Genomic DNA, 18,544 nt, shown 5'->3' on the forward strand with positions numbered 1-18,544 from the left:
TACTGGCATCCCACTGTTGGCATCCCACTACTGGCATCTACTGTTGGCATCCCACTGTTGGCATCCTACTGTTGGCATCCCACTGTTGGCATCCCACTGTTGGCATGCCACTGTTGGCATCCCACTGCTGGCATCCCATTGTTGGCATCCCACTGTTGGCATCCTACTGTTGGCATCCCACTGTTGGCAACCCACTACTGGCATCCCACTGTTGGCATCCCACTGTTGGCATCCCACTGTTGGCATCCGACTGTTGGCATCTCACTACTGGCATCCCACTGTTGGCATCCCACTGTTGGCATCCTACTGTTGGCATCCCACTGTTGGCATCCTACTGTTGGCTTCCTACTGTTGACTTCCCACTGTTGGCATCCCACTGTTGGCATCCTACTGTTGGCATCCCACTACTGGCATGTACTGTTGGCATCCCACTGTTGGCATCCTACTGTTGGCATCCCACTGTTGGCATCCCACTGTTGGCATCCCACTGTTGGCATCCCACTGCTGGCATCCCACTGCTGGCATCCCACTGTTGGCATCCCACTGTTGGCATCCCACTGCTGGCATCCCACTGCTGGCATCCCACTGTTGGCAACCCACTGTTGGCATCCCACTACTGGCATCCCACTACTGGCATCCCACTGTTGGCATCCCACTGTTGGCATCCCACTACTGGCATCCTACTGTTGGCATCCTACTGTTGGCATCCTACTGTTGGCATCCTACTGTTGGCATCCCACTGTTGGCATCCCACTACTGGCATCCCACTACTGGCATCCTACTGTTGGCATCCTACTGTTGCCATCCTACTACTGGCTTGCCTCTGAAGCTAAGTAGGGTTGATTCTGGTTGGTTCCTGGATGGGAGACCAGGTTCTGCAGGAAGTGATGAATGGAGGGCCAGTAGGATGCACCCTTTCCTCTGGTCTAAAAAAATATATATCCCAGGGCAGTGATTGGGGACATTGCCCTGTGTAAGGCGCTGTCTTTTGGATGGGACGTTAAACGGGTGTCCTGACTGTCTGTTGTCACTAAAAGATCACATGGGACTTATCGTAAGAGTAGAGGTATTAACCCCCGGTGTCCTGGCTGTATTCCCACTCTGGCCCTCGATCCATCATGGCCACCCAATCATCCCCAGTTTACAATTGGCTCATTCATCTCCTCTCCCCTGTAACTATTCCCCAGGTCGTTGCTGCAAATGAGAATGTGTTCTCAGTCAGTTTACCTTGTAAAATAAGGGATTAAAGATTAACTTAACTTTCCAGAAATGACTGGATCTCCTATCTGTTCAGCAGTATTTCTCATCAATTGTCTTAATGCTGCTCATTCGTGATATTGTTGGAATCTTTTCAAAAGTGTTTTTCCAGCCCCAATTCAATAACATTCTTTCAATCTAATGATAAATGCATTCTGAGATCTAGTGCATCCTGTGAAAAGATAAGCAGCGTGTTCAATCTTTATAGAAACTTAAATCGGGTGCTGGGTCCTCGTGTATATAATTAGAAGAACAGAGATAGGACAGCACTCCGGTAAATAACCTTAAAATGGAATAAAAAATAAAAAATGTGGCGCATGAACGTTTCGGGTTATGAGCCCTTCTTCAGCGTCCAAGTCGATGGCAATCAATGTTACAGCAACTATACGACACGGGCGTGCGTAATTCTACATTCCCAGTCGTTGGCCCAGCGAGATCCCGGCAGAGGGAGCTGTGGGAGAAACCATGACAATCAAATAAAGACAGACTCACTCATACAAATGCTTTATGATGTCACTATGATTCCATAAGTCCCACGGGGCGGCAGGGTAGCCTAGTGGTTAGAGCGTTGGACTAGTAACCGGAAGGTTGCAAGTTCAAACCCCCGAGCTGACAAGGTACAAAATCTGTTCCTAGGCAGTCATTGAAAATAAGAATTTGTTCTTGGTTAATGATGTAAGTATAAGTTTAAACCGTCCCCATACCCGGGCGCGAACCAGGGACCTTCTGCACACATCAACAACTGACACCTACGAAGCGTCGTTACCCATCGCTCCACAAAAGCCGCGGCCCTTGAACTTCAAGGTCTCAGAGCAAGTGACGTCACTGATTGAAACGCTATTTAGCGCCCACGCTAACTAAGCTAGCCGTTTCACATCCGTTACAATTACATGTCACTATGATGTCTACTACCTGTCTACTATGTCATTACCTAAATGTCTGGCCTATTTAGAACCTACTATTTAAAAAACAAAACAAGTAAAAGAACATTCCTCATTTTTTACATTTGTATTTATTTCACTTTTATTTAACCAGGTGGGCTAGTTGAGAACACCTTTATTTAACCAGGTGGGCTAGTAGAGAACACCTTTATTTAACCAGGTGGGCTAGTAGAGAACACCTTTATTTAACCAGGTAGGCCAGTTGAGAACACCTTTATTTAACCAGGTGGGCTAGTAGAGAACACCTTTATTTAACCAGGTAGGCAAGTTGAGAACAAGTTCTCATTTACAATTGCGACCTGGCCAAGATAAAGCAAAGCAGTTCGACACAAACAACGACACCGAGTTACACATGGAATAAAACATATTGACATCACTTTTGTTATGTCGTGATCATGAGATAAAGAGGTCGTGATATTATTCATATGTCCTCCCTGGGCTTCCGTAGCAATGGGCTTTTTTCGAACCTAAAACTTGTCGCCTGCCCTCTCGCCTTTGCGACAACGACTCCCGCTGTTAGGGGGCGGAGGTACATTAGCATGACATCATTGCGTACAGTTCTCTGCTGTAATGCAATTGATTGGTGTTGCTGACGTGAATATGTATTGGGGTTGATATCCATACACGCATCATTCTCACAAGTATCGTACTCCGATGTTTACCTCAACGTAGCCTTGGAAAATGTACCTCATTCCAGGGATGGAAACTGCCTGGTACTCTGGATTGTCCCATTATCTTAACTGTTAGGAGATTGAACAACGGCTAGTTTTGAAGTAAACTGCCGTTTTTCATTATTGTACTATTTCGAATGAGTCCCTGATTAGAAGGAGCGGATGGGAACCAGAAGTGTTTTGGCCCTCGAGGAATGAGTCCCTGATTAGAAGGAGCGGATGGGAACCAGAAGTGTTTTGGCCCTCCAGGAATGAGTCCCTGATTAGAAGGAGCGGATGGGAACCAGAAGTGTTTTGGCCCTCCAGGACGGACACAGGCGGTTGTATTAATCTGGCCCGGTCCCCCGTGTAGGTGTTTTACACCTCCCCTGTGTGACTCAGATGTTGTTAAAGAAATAACTGAATCCTGCCCATTGAACAGCCCTGGTGTACAGTACACAGTACAATGACATGCTTACCTCTTGGTTCACCTCTTGACAACAATATAAAATTTAAAAAAGTAAGTACAAAAATACATGCTCAATACAGTAACAATAGAATAACAATATAATAACAGTCAATTAACAGTAGAATAACAATAGAACAGTAGAATAACAATAGAACAGTAGAATAACAATAGAATAACAGTAGAATAACAGTAGTATAACAATAGAACAGTATAAGAACAGTAGAACAGTAGAATAACAGTATAATAACAGTAGAACAGTAGAATAACAATAGAATAACAGTAGAACAGTAGAATGACAGTAGAATAACAATAGAACAACAGTAGAATAACAATAGAATAACAATAGAACAGTAGAATAACAATAGAATAACAGTAGAACAGTAGAACAACAATAGAATAACAGTAGAACAGTAGAACAACAATATAATAACAATAGAATAACAATAGAACAGTAGAATAACAATAGAATAACAGTAGAACAGTAGAATAACAGTAGAATAACAATAGAGCAGTAGAATAACAGTAGAATAACAGTAGAACAGTAGAATAACAGTAGAACAGTAGAATAACAATATAATAACAATAGAGCAGTAGAATAACAGTAGAACAGTAGAATAACAATAGAGCAGTATAATAACAATAGAATAACAATAGAGCAGTAGAATGACAATAGAATAACAATAGAGCAGTAGAATAACAGTAGAATAACAATAGAACAGTAGAATAACAGTAGAATAACAGTATAATAACAATAGAACAGTAGAATAACAGTAGAACAGTAGAATAACAGTAGAATAACAATAGAACAGTAGAATAACAATAGAACAGTAGAATAACAATATAATAACAATATAATAACAATAGAACAGTAGAATAACAATAGAACAGTAGAATAACAGTAGAATAACAATAGAATAACAATAGAACAGTAGAATAACAATAGAATAACAATAGAACAGTAGAATAACAATAGAATAACAATAGAACAGTAGAATAACAATAGAACAGTAGAATAACAATAGAATAACAATAGAACAGTAGAATAACAGTAGAATAACAATAGAACAGTAGAATAACAATAGAACAGTAGAATAACAGTAGAACAGTAGAATAACAGTAGAATAACAATATAATAACAGTAGAATAACAATAGAATAACAATAGAACAGTAGAATAACAATAGAATAACAGTAGAACAGTAGAATAACAATAGAATAACAGTAGAACAGTAGAATAACAATAGAATAACAATAGAATAACAGTAGAACAACAGTAGAATAACAATAGAATAACAATAGAACAGTAGAATAACAATAGAATAACAATAGAACAGTAGAATAACAATAGAATAACAATAGAACAGTATAATAACAATAGAATAACAATAGAACAGTAGAATAACAATAGAATAACAATAGAACAGTAGAATAACAATAGAACAGTAGAATAACAATAGAATAACAATAGAACAGTAGAATAACAGTAGAATAACAATAGAACAGTAGAATAACAATAGAACAGTAGAATAACAGTAGAACAGTAGAATAACAGTAGAATAACAATATAATAACAGTAGAATAACAATAGAATAACAGTAGAACAGTAGAATAACAATAGAATAACAGTAGAACAGTAGAATAACAATAGAATAACAATAGAATAACAGTAGAACAGTAGAATAACAGTAGAATAACAGTAGAATAACAATATAATAACAATAGAACAGTAGAATAACAATAGAACAGTAGAATGACAATAGAATAACAGCATATTATACAATGGGTGGGTGTAATCCTGAATGTTGATTGGTTAAAACCGCATTCCAGCCGGTGTCTATTCCACAAATTACCACCACCTTAATCTCTGATATTAAAATGCCTATTTACTCTGTTCCATCCAACCCACTGAGCAACCCAACTAAACAATTTATAAACTTGATCTTCACTATAAAAAGCGTCTAGACATTACCTCACATTACTTTTAGTCTAACATTTAGTTTTCAACAGCAGAGATTTGTATAAACATCTCTCTGACATTTGCAACATTGTTTCAATATTCAAATTCGATCTCCAGTTGTCCCATGGTAATGAACGAGTCGGGATGAGAGACAGGCAGGCAGCGTTTCTCAGCCCGTTGAAATCATGAATCCGCTGACATCATTTTTATGGATATACAAAGAAAGGTAAATTTAAAAAAGGTAAAACTAAATGAAGTGGAGCTAGTTTTCAGCCTTTCCAGCTTCAGTGTGAAGTGATTGTGTTAGCTGTGATGTTGGCTAGCTCCTCTGAACAACAGTGTCCTGACGAGAGAACACATTATCTATGTCAGGAGAAATCGCTCCTCATTAGCTCATTGTTATGGATGTATCCAAATAAATGTCACTAGAAAACAGCTTAAATAAATGCAGGAAGGCTCATAACATCATCAAGGACCCCACAGGACCCCACGGGACCCCACAGGACCCCACGGGACCCCACAGTACCCCACGGGACCCCACAGGACCCCACAGGACCCCACAGGACCCCACGGGACCCCACAGTACCCCACGGGACCCCACAGGACCACACAGGACCCCACGGGACCCCACAGGACCCCACGGGACCCCACAGTACCCCACGGGACCCCACAGGACCCCACACACCCCACGGGACCCCACAGTACCCCACAGGACCCCACAGGACCCCACAGGACCCCACAGGACCCACGGGACCCCACAGGACCCCACAGTACCCCACGGGACCCCACAGGACCCCACAGGACACCACACACCCCACAGGACACCACACACCCCACAGGACCCCACGGGACCCCACAGGACCCCACGGGACCCATACACCCCACAGGACCCCACGGGACCCCACACACACGGGACCCCACGGGACCCCACAGGACCCCACGGGACCCCATACACTCCACAGGACCCCACGGGACCCCACACACCCCACAGGACCCCACGGGACCCCACAGGACCCCACGGGACCCCACACACCCCACAGGACCCCACGGGACCCCACAGGACCCCACGGGACCCCACACACCCCACAGGACCCCACGGGACCCCACACACCCCACAGGACCCCACGGGACCCCACAGGACCCCACGGGACCCCACACACCCCACAGGACCCCACGGGACCCCACACACCCCACAGGACCCCACGGGACCCCACAGGACCCCACGGGACCCCATACACTCCACAGGACCCCACGGGACCCCACACACCCCACAGGACCCCACGGGACCCCACACACCCCAGCCACAATTATTCTACTGTAAATTTGTTTGAGTGATGCCGTTGTTTGAGTGATGCCCTTTCTGCTAAATGTTATTCTGTTGTTATTTAAGTGATAATGCCATTGCAGCTGGTGTTTGGAGGATATATTGGCACGGTTTGTAGCCCTTTGACTTCGTCTCGGGCCTAAACAACACACATGCCAATATATTCTGCAAACACCGACTTCTTGGGCATTATCACGTAAATAATATCTGAATATTTGGTCGTTTATATTGGAATGTCTCTCAGGGTATTGAGAGAATGTTTTGACTGATGTTATTGATTCATAAAAAATGGTAGTGATACTTTCCAGTGATACTTTCCAGAAAATGCATCTCTCCAAGAGCATTTCTCATCAATTCTGACCTAATGCTGCTCATTGGTGATATTGATTTAGTCTCGTATATGGAGAAATGATATACAGTCGACTCCTGATGATGACTTGATTATCCCACATCGTCCTATATTGATGATAACCACTGTTTGTCTACGTGTAGTTATCGTTTCCCTTTACTGCTTTACTAGTGGAGGCTGGTGGGAGGAGCTATAGGATGGAATGCTGTAAAACATATCAATCACATGTGGAAACCATTCATTCCATACCAGCCATTACAATGAGCCCGTCCTCCTATAGCTCCTCCCACCAGCCTCCACTGACTGGGGGTATACTACAAAATAGATTGAATAACAACCTGAAAATAACGACAGATTTTCAGGTTGATTGAGAAGGTTAAACTTTGATATGTGTTTTTGGTTGGGTCAAACTGACCATGCCCATTTCAAGCTTGAATATATTTTTGTAGGTTAAGAATATTTAGGCTAGTTTGCTGGCTAACTCAGGGACATGCTTTGTAGAATACCCCTCTGGTCAGTAGGCTGGCTGCCTTGCACAATAATAAACTCCCATCCATCTGGCGACGCTGTTGTATGTTTCCGGGTTCCAGAAGAACCAAGGAGTTTTCGAAAATTCCTCGACTAGAACACGGAAGTAGGATTGGAGGTGAACAGAGATCTGTATGTAATGATGAGATGTTCACGTCACTCAATCCTGACAATAGAAGTCGTTGTCCTAAAAGTAGGAATGCAGACGATTTGATTAGGTCCGAAATAAATCCATTGAAACGTTTCGGGATTATTTTGGACAGATTTTAGCGAGTGTAACCTCTAACCTCTCGCTTCGCCTCATCATCTCTGAAGTGACATTGTTTTGATTTTGAACGTTATTGTTGTGGAGTAAATAACGACCTAGTTAGCTACTGACTGAACTAAATAGACTACCCAACTCCCAGTCGTCTGAAATATGTCTAAACTACAGTTTTCTCGTGTGTTTTTAAATGAGCGTTTAACTACGGCTGCTGTGGAGATTTTCGGGGCAGTTGAGAAAACGGTAGTGGAGTACCAGGAGGAGAATGATCGGCTACGGAGACTGCTGCGGATCACACCGGAGATACAACTATGTAGAATAGGTTAGTATGTAGATCTACTGATAGTTAGATATAGTTCTACTCAATTAGTAAACTGCTTAGGTAAATAGAGATCACCGTTTCAACCAAATGTTTTGAATGAAATGTTCTACCTAACTACTGTATGCATTGGTCTACAGGCCTAAAGCAAGCAAGCGTTTATCTGTGTAATTTACTAGATTAAATAAACCATTAAAGCCATTAACAATTATTACGTATCCTATGATTATATAGTTGTCTGCATATTTGATTACTTATCTAAAGCCTTGTATTTGTCACATGCTTCGTAAACAGGCATAAACTAACATAAACTAACCAATAAACTTACTTATGGCCCTCCAACACTGCAGAGAGAAAAATAATAAAGATAACACAGGGTTCTCCCCAAAGAGCCCAGAGTGGGGCGCTGCCCTCGTACTCAGTAGCACCACCTTGTTAAAAAATCCTGGGGAGAACCCTGACAATGAGTAACGATACTGTTGTATACACGGGGTACCAGCATAGCTGGACACGAGGTACCAGTATGACTATATATTCACAGGGTACCAGTATAGCTGTATACATGGGGTACCAGTATGACTATATATATATATATATATATATATATATATATATATATATATATATATAATATATACAGGGTACCAGTATGACTATATATGTATATACAGGGTACCAGTATGACTATATATATATGCACAGGGTACCAGTATGACTATATATATATGCACAGGGTACCAGTATGACTATATATGTATGCACAGGGTACCAGTATGACTATATATATATATATATACACAGGGTACCAGTATGACTATATATATATGCACAGGGTACCAGTATGACTATATATATATATACAGGATACCAGTATGACTATATATATACTCAGGCATTTATGTATAGGTAACCTCTGACCCTCCTCTCCCTCCTCTCCTTCCCTCCAGACTCCCTGCAGCTCTCTGTCTCTGAAGAGGAGGTTCCCCCTGAGCAGCAGCACTGTGAGCAGGAGTGGAGCCCCAGTCTGGGGCAGGAGGACCCAGAGACCAAACAGATTAAAGAGGAACAGGAGGAAGTCAGGACCAGTCAGGAGGAAGAGCAGCTTCAAGGGCTCTTTGATACCAAAGACTCCATATTCACTCCTTCCTGTGTGAAAAGTGAATGTGATCTGGAGAACCCATGTCAAGAAGCCGTACTAGCTGAACACCCAACTCTCAGTCCACTGAAAACGTCTAAACTACAGTTGTTGAGTGTGTTGTTAAATCAATGTTTAACGGCATCTGCTGCTGTGGATATTTTTGGTGCAATTGAGGAAACTGTAGCAGAGTACCAGGAGGAGAATGATCTGCTACGGAGACTGCTGCGGAGGACACCAGAGATACAACTATGTAGAATAGGTTAGTATGTAGATCTAATACCTAGCTACGGTTCTACTTCGTTAATAAACTGTTTCCGGGCACTCTGTTCACAATGTTGACTTCAGCAAATCGCCCTCCCAACAACACCATACACGTGGTCTGCTGTTGTGAGGCCGGTTGGACGTACTGTCAAATTCTCTAAAATGATGTTGGAGGCGGCTTATGGCAGAGAAATAAACATTTAATTCTCTGGCAACAGCTCTGGTAGACATTCCTGCAGTCAGCTTGCCATTTGCACGCTCCCTCAACTTGAGACATCTGTGGCATTGGGTTCGTGTGACAAAACCGCACATTTTATAGTGGCCTTTTATTGTCCCCAACACAAGGTGCACCTGTGTAATGATCATGCTGTTTAATCAGCATCTTGATATAGCACACCTGTCGGATGGATTGATTATGTTGGCAGAGGAGGAATGCTCACTAACAGGGATGTAAACAAATTTGTGAAGACATTTTGAGAGAAATAAGGACAATTTCAGGGATCTTTTATTTCAGCTCATGAAACATGGGACCAACACTTTACATGTTGCGTTTATATTTTCGTTCAGTGTAGGAACAATTGGTCCTTGATTGCTATACAGATTTGGAAACTTTGAACACTAAACTTAACTATCATCCAAAATAACTTTACAAATACCAACAAACAAAAAATAGTTTTTGCTTTGTCATTATGGGATATTATGTGTAGATTGTTGAGGAAAATGTAATCAATTTTAGAATACGCCTGTAACGTAACAATATGTGGAAAAAGTGAAGGGGTCTGAATACTCATCCTTCCTGGTCTCTATGCTGCTACCAGTATATCTCTCTGGAGAAGTAGGGGTTTAGAAAGGAGCCATAGAAGGAGAAGTGAGGGTTTAGAAAGGAGCCATATAAGGAGAAGTGGGGGCTTAGAAAGGAGCCATATAAGGAGAAGTGGGGGTTTTGAAAGGAGCCATATAAGGAGAAGTGGGGGTTTTGAAAGGAGCCATATAAGGAGAAGTGGGGGTTTTGAAAGGAGCCATATAAGGAGAAGTGGGGGTTTTGAAAGGAGCCATACAAGGAGAAGTGGGGGTTTTGAAAGTTACCATATAAGGAGAAGTGGGGGTTTTGAAAGTTACCATATAAGGAGAAGTGGGGGGTTTAGAACATTACCATATAAGGAGAAGTGGGGTTTTTGAAAGGAGCCATATAAGGAGAAGTGGGGGTTTTAAAAGTTACCATATAATGAGAAGTGGGGGTTTTGAAAGTTACCATATAAGGAGAAGTGGGGGTTTTGAAAGTTACCATATAAGGAGAAGTGGGGGTTTTGAAAGGAGCCATATAAGGAGAAGTGGGGGTTTTGAAAGTTACCATATAAGGAGAAGTGGGGGTTTTGAAAGTTACCATATAAGGAGAAGTGGGGGTTTTGAAAGGAGCCATATAAGGAGAAGTGGGGTTTTTGAAAGGAGCCATATAAGGAAAAGTGGGGGTTTTGTAAGGAGCCATATAAGGAGAAGAGGGGGTTTTGAAAGTTACCATATAAGGAGAAGTGGGGGTTTAGAAAGGAACCATACAAGGAGAAGTGGGGGTTAAGTAAGGAACCATACAAGGAGAAGTGGGGGTTTTGAAAGTTACCATATAAGGAGAAGTAGGGGTTTAGTAAGGTACCATATAAGGAGAAGTGGGGGTTCAGACATGCTGTAGTGGATGCTAAGCTTAACCTTAACCTACGGTTTTTATGCCAATCATGGTCCTTCGATCCTCTAAAACATACACTATTTTTCAGATGTGCAAGGATTGTTAAGGGTTAGACGGTGTCGGTGGAACTTTTGTTCTCATTAGCAACAGTGTGTTCAATAGTAGGCATGTTAACCCCCCACCTATATGGCTTGTGTGAAGGAAAGCAAATACCTAGCTAGCTGTCTGCACTCAGGCTATATAGATCATAGAGATCCATGCTAAGGAAAGCAAATACCTAGCTAGCTATCTGCACTCAGGCTGTATAGATCATAGAGATCCATGCTAAGGAAAGCAAATACCTAGCTAGCTATCTGCACTCAGGCTGTATAGATCATAGAGATCCATGCTAAGGAAAGCAAATACCTAGCTAGCTATCTGCACTCAGGCTATATAGATCATAGAGATCCATGCTAAGGAAGAACATTGAAATTGAATATCATAGAGATCTATAATTCATGAGTGATTCCAAATTATGTTATAAATAACCTCTGCTCCTCCTCCCCTTCTCTCTAGACTGCCTGCAGCTCTCTGTCTCTGAAGAGGAGGTTCCCCCTGAGCAGCAGCACTGTGAGCAGGAGTGGAGCCCCAGTCTGGGACAGGAGGACCCAGAGACCACACAGATTAAAGAGGAACAGGAGGAAGTCAGGACCAGTCAGGAGGAAGAGCAGCTTCAAGGGCTCGTTGATACCAAAGACTCCATATTCACTCCTTCCTGTGTGAAAAGTGAATGTGATCAGGAGGACCCACTTCAGTCCTTGACTCTTCCCCAAACCCAGACTGTGGAGAACAGAGAGAGTGACTCTAAACCAGTGGATCTCACACCTTTTGTCACTGTGACCCACATTAAGGGTCTTAACATTCCCTGTGACCCTCCAGATAATCAAAACAATGCCTTCAGACACAGTTCAGCTGTAAATAGCGACCCAGTAGGACTTGACAGTAGCACACCATTGGATCCTAGCCCACCATTGGATCCCAGTCCACCATTGGATCCCAGCCCACCATTGGATCCCAGCCCACCATTGGATCCCAGTCCACCATTGGATCCCAGCCCACCATTGGATCCCAACCCACCAATGGGGGAACACTGTTCCAAACACAGCACCACGTCTATAAAAACTAGCCACTGCCGTGACTGTGGTGAAACATTTGCTCTGAAAGCTGACCTGCAGAGACATGTGACTCTCACCAAGAAGAGACTCAGTGACTGCAGCTTCGGCAATAAACACTACAACTCCACCTGTAAACTGAAGGCCCATGTCAGGCTCTGTCATGGTGGTAAACCCTGTATCTGCCCTGTTTGTAGAAAGACCTTCAAATACAAAGGAGATCTATCTAGGCACATGAGGATTCACAAAGGAGAGAAACCCTTTATCTGTGGTGACTGTGGGAAAAGCTTCAGTCAGAAGGGGAACCTAACTGAACATGTACTGATTCACACAGGAGAGAAACCATTTAGCTGTGGTGACTGTGGGAAAAGCTTCAGTCAGAGGGGACACCTTACTGTTCATAAACTGACTCACACAGGTGAGAAACCTTTTAGCTGTGGTGACTGTGGGAAAAGTTTTAGTCAGAAGGGGAACCTAAGCATTCATAAACTGACACACACGGGAGAGAAACCTTTTACCTGTGGAGACTGCGGGAAAAGCTTTGGGCTCAAGCGACACCTAACCATGCATAAACTGACTCACACAGGAGAGAAACCGTTTAGCTGTGGAGACTGTGGGAAAAGCTTTAATCGCAAGGAGGTCTTAACCATGCATATTCGAACTCACACAGGAGAGAAACCATTTATCTGTGGTGACTGTGGGAAAAGCTACAGGCATAAAGGGTCCCTTAAGATACATATATTGTCTCACACAGGAGAGAAACTCTTTACCTGTGGAGACTGTGGGAAAAGCTTCAATAAGAGGGGGAACCTAAACATGCATTTACGGACTCACACAGGAGAGAAACCATTTAGCTGTGGAGACTGTGGGAAAAGCTTCAATCAAAGGGGGAACTTAACCACGCATATACGGACTCACAGCAGAGATAATTCCTTTCGCTGTGGTGACTGTGGGGAAAACTTCGATGAGAAGGGACACCTAACTGAACATATACGGACTCACACAGGAGAGAAACCATATAGGTGTGGTGACTGTGGGAAAAGCTTCATTCAGAAGGCGGACCTAAGGAGGCATATACTGATTCACACAGGAGAGAAACCACATGGCTGCTCCGTCTGTGGTAAAGGATTCACTCATAAATCTCATCTGCTGAGGCATGTGGATAAAATCCACAAAGGACGAAAACAGGACAGAAACTGAAAGAGGAAAGAACATTAGGACAAAGAGATTATCTGTCAGGTTAGTGAATAAAAAGGAAGGATATGGACAAATCTCTTAGGAAGCAACAGCGTTATGGCCCTCATCAAATATGCAGACGACATGGCTCTGGTTGCTTGCCTGGAGGTCAAGTCCATCTCCAGCTACTCCCAGTCCATTGACTGCCTCTTGACGTGGTTTGACAGTAGCTTTCTTGACCTCAACGTCACCAAGAATAAAAAACTGTGCCTTGTAGGAAATCAATTTGGGGAAAATGGAAGCCCTTCTCTTGAGCCTGTCACTATGTAAGGGAATACCCCCCTGAAATGGACAAAAATGAATGGCAACATATTGGCATTGGACAAAGTATGGAAGGACGTGGAGCAAGTCACACATTTTAAATACTTGGGGACAATTTTCGACCACAAACTTTTCAACCACAAAACACTGACCTCATCTACAAAAAGGCAAGGCCGTTTCTTTCCCTACTTAAGATAGTATGACGTTTTAATGCAAGCAAACTCACACTGATCGTGGTATACAAATAGCAGATTGAGTGTTCTCAATTACAATTCTGGTACCTCTCATTGATGTTTAATTTTTTGTTTAATTTTGACATGTCAATGTTTAATGTGTTTGTGTATGTTTTATGTCTGTTTTCATACTTTTATTATAACTCAGAGTGCCAACGACACGTTTGCATTCAGTTTAAACTTAATGGACAATAAAGTTTGTCTTGTCTGCTTATTTTAAAGCAACCTTAACTCTGGATCATTCATGCTTTGGGTTACAGAAATATATATGTGCGATCGATTGACTTTTGCAAAACATTGTATGTAAATCAAATTTGACAGTAAGTCATTCCACACAAAGTACAAAGGAAATTCGACTTCCACTATTATGCCAACTCCTCCGAAAAGAGATATAATATTTAGCTGTGGTGACTGTGGGAAAAGCTTCAGTCGCTAGGGGAAGCATAGACTGACTCACATAGGAGATAAACAACATGGTTGCTCAGTCTGTGGTAAAATATTCAATTGTAAGGCTCATCTGCTAAAGAATGTAAATGACGTCTTCAAAGAAAGAAATCAGGACAAATACATATTTTGTTAGAAGATGGGTGTCGCCTGTTTGAATTAGTCTTTGATTAGAAACCAAAAGTGTTTTGGCCCTCCAGGACGGACACAGGCGGTTGTATTAATCTGGCCCGGGCGCCCGTGTAGGTGTTTTACACCGAGTGAAAGTTGACTGTATTGGTTTTGTGACCTGGCTGCCTCCCCTGTGTGACCCAGGTGCCCCGATCAAAGCCCACGGGCGAAGTTGGCTCCAAGCAAAGTGATGTAGAAGCAATACAAGGAATAATGAGTAGGAGTCTGTGTTTTCATATTGCAAAAGTCATTTATTTTCTTATCTGCCAATGAAATAAAGTTGATTATTGTAACATTTATTTGATGGAAAAGAGATGTTTCTGTTTCTGAACAATGCACCATTCTGCCTTGTTCACAACATGACTGAGCAGCACAGATTACAGTTCCATTTGAGAAGGGATCTCCACCCACCCCACTTTAGACCTGATGACGTAACAGCATGTGCCCCGTGGCTCAGCATAACTGAATCCTGCCCATTGAACAGCCCTGGTGTACAGTACACAATACAATGACATGCGTACCTCTTGGTTCACCTCTTGACAACAATAATATAAAATAAAAAATGAAGTACCAAAATATAGGCTCAATACAGTAACAACATAATAACAGTAGACTAACAATAGAATAACAGTAGACTAACAATAGAATAACAGTAGAATAACAATAGAATAACAGTAGAATAACAATAGAATAACAGTAGAATAACAATAGAATAACAGTAGAATAACAATAGAATAACAATAGAATAACAGTAGAATAACAATAGAATAACAGTAGAATAACAATAGAATAACAATAGAATAACAGTAGAATAACAGTAGAATAACAGACTAACAATAGAATAACAGTAGAATAACAATAGAATAACAATAGAATAACAGTAGAATAACAGTAGAATAACAGTAGAATAACAATAGAATAACAGTAGAATAACAATAGAATAACAATAGAATAACAGTAGAATAACAATAGACTAACAATAGAATAACAGTAGAATAACAATAGAATAACAGTAGAATAACAATAGAATAACAATAGAATAACAGTAGAATAACAGTAGACTAACAATAGAATAACAGTAGAATAACAATAGAATAACAATAGAATAACAGTAGAATAACAGTAGAATAACAGTAGAATAACAATAGAACAGTAGAATAACAGTAGAATAACAATATAATAACAGTAGAATAACAGTAGAATAACAATAGAATAACAGTAGAATAACAGTAGAATAACAGTAGAATAACAATAGAACAGTAGAATAACAATAGAATAACAGTAGAATAACAATAGAATAACAGTAGAATAACAATATAATAACAATAGAATAACAGTAGAATAACAGTAGAATAACAATATAATAACAGTAGAATAACAGTAGAATAACAATAGAATAACAGTAGAATAACAATAGAATAACAGTAGAATAACAGTAGAATAACAATATAATAACAGTAGAATAACAGTAGAATAACAAAAGAATAACAGTAGAATAACAGTAGAATAACAATATAATAACAGTAGAATAACAGTAGAATAACAGTAGAATAACAATAGAATAACAATATAATAACAGTAGAATAACAATAGAATAACAATAGAACAGTATAATAACAGTAGAATAACAGTAGAATAACAATAGAATAACAATAGAACAGTAGAATAACAATAGAATAACAGTAGAATAACAATAGAATGACAATAGAACAGTAGAATAACAATAGAATAACAATAGAATAACAATAGAATAACAGTAGAATAACAGTAGAATAACAGTATAACAGTAGAATAACAATAGAATAACAGTAGAATAACAGTAGAATAACAATAGAATAACAGTAGAATAACAATAGAATAACAATAGAACAGTAGAATAACAATAGAATAACAGTAGAATAACAGTAGAATAACAATAGAATAACAATAGAATAACAGTAGAATAACAGTAGAACAACAGTAGAATAACAGTAGAATAACAATAGAATAACAGTAGAATAACAATAGAATAACAATAGAATAACAGTAGAATAACAATAGAATAACAGTAGAATAACAGTAGAATAACAATAGAATAACAGTAGAATAACAATATAACAGTAGAATAACAATAGAATAACACTAGAACAGTATAATAACGGTAGAACAGTAGAATAACAATAGAACAGTAGAATAACAATAGAACAGTATAATAAAGGTAGAACAGTAGAATAACAATAGAACAGTAGAATAACAATAGAACAGTAGAATAACAGTAGAATAACAATAGAATAACAATAGAACAGTATAATAACGGTAGAACAGTAGAATAACAGTAGAATAACAATAGAATAACAGTAGAATAACAATAGAATAACAGTAGAATAACAATATAATAACAGTAGAATAACAGTAGAATAACAATAGAATAACAGTAGAATAACAGTAGAATAACAATATAATAACAGTAGAATAACAGTAGAATAACAGTAGAATAACAGTAGAATAACAATAGAATAACAATATAATAACAGTAGAATAACAATAGAATAACAATAGAACAGTATAATAACAGTAGAATAACAGTAGAATAACAATAGAATAACAATAGAACAGTAGAATAACAATAGAATAACAGTAGAATAACAATAGAATAACAATAGAACAGTAGAATAACAATATAATAACAATAGAACAGTAGAACAACAGTAGAATAACAGTAGAATAATAATATAACAGTAGAATAACAATAGAATAACAATAGAATAACAATAGAATAACAGTAGAATAACAGTAGAATAACAGTATAACAGTAGAATAACAATAGAATAACAGTAGAATAACAGTAGAATAACAATAGAATAACAGTAGAATAACAATAGAATAACAATAGAACAGTAGAATAACAATAGAATAACAGTAGAATAACAGTAGAATAACAATAGAATAACAATAGAATAACAGTAGAATAACAGTAGAACAACAGTAGAATAACAATAGAATAACAGTAGAATAACAGTAGAATAACAATAGAATAACAGTAGAATAACAATAGAATAACAATAGAATAACAGTAGAATAACAGTAGAATAACAATAGAATAACAGTAGAATAACAATAGAATAACAGTAGAATAACAATATAACAGTAGAATAACAATAGAATAACACTAGAATAGTATAATAAAGGTAGAACAGTAGAATAACAATAGAACAGTAGAATAACAATAGGACAGTAGAATAACAGTAGAATAACAATAGAATAACAATAGAACAGTATAATAACGGTAGAACAGTAGAATAACAATAGAACAGTAGAATAACAATAGAACAGTAGAATAACAGTAGAATAACAATAGAACAGTAGAATAACAATAGAACAGTAGAATAACAGTAGAACAGTAGAATAACAATAGAACAGTAGAATAACAATAGAATAACAATAGAACAGTAGAATAACAATAGAACAGTAGAATAACAGTAGAATAACAACAGAACAGTATAATAACGGTAGAACAGTTAGTTCACTGTTTTATGAGAATCTCACAGATCTGCTGTTCAATGTCGGTTGATTTTTTTCATGCTGTTAGAAACGGGAATATCTGGTCGTTTGATTCAGAATGTCTCTCAGGGTATTGAGATAATGTTTGACGGATGTTATTGATTCAGAATGTCTCTCAGGGTATTGAGATAATGTTTGACGGATGTTATTGATTCAGAATGTCTCTCAGGGTATTGAGATAATGTTTTGACTGATGTTATTGATTCAGAATGTCTCTCAGGGTATTGAGATAATGTTTGACGGATGTTATTGATTCAGAATGTCTCTCAGGGTATTGAGATAATGTTTTGACTGATGTTATTGATTCAGAATGTCTCTCAGGGTATTGAGATAATGTTTTGACGGATGTTATTGATTCAGAATGTCTCTCAGGGTA

General features: G+C 39.5%; 1 protein-coding gene across 1 annotated transcript; it reads left to right on the forward strand.

Moving 5' to 3' along the window:
• The first annotated feature begins 7,543 nt into the window (after positions 1–7,543).
• LOC149980746 (uncharacterized) lies at positions 7,544–14,927 on the forward strand. Its single transcript, XM_090183406.1, has 3 exons — positions 7,544–8,058; positions 9,003–9,452; positions 11,688–14,927. Exons 1-3 carry the CDS (start codon positions 7,893–7,895, stop codon positions 13,481–13,483), a joined length of 2,412 nt encoding a protein of 803 aa, XP_090039532.1. The 5' UTR covers positions 7,544–7,892; the 3' UTR covers positions 13,484–14,927.
• The last annotated feature ends 3,617 nt before the right edge of the window (positions 14,928–18,544 follow it).

The sequence above is a fragment of the Oncorhynchus mykiss genome, chromosome 9 (assembly GCF_057628025.1).
Source record: "Oncorhynchus mykiss isolate SJ-2025 chromosome 9, ASM5762802v1, whole genome shotgun sequence".
In the NCBI taxonomy this organism is placed as follows: domain Eukaryota; kingdom Metazoa; phylum Chordata; class Actinopteri; order Salmoniformes; family Salmonidae; genus Oncorhynchus; species Oncorhynchus mykiss.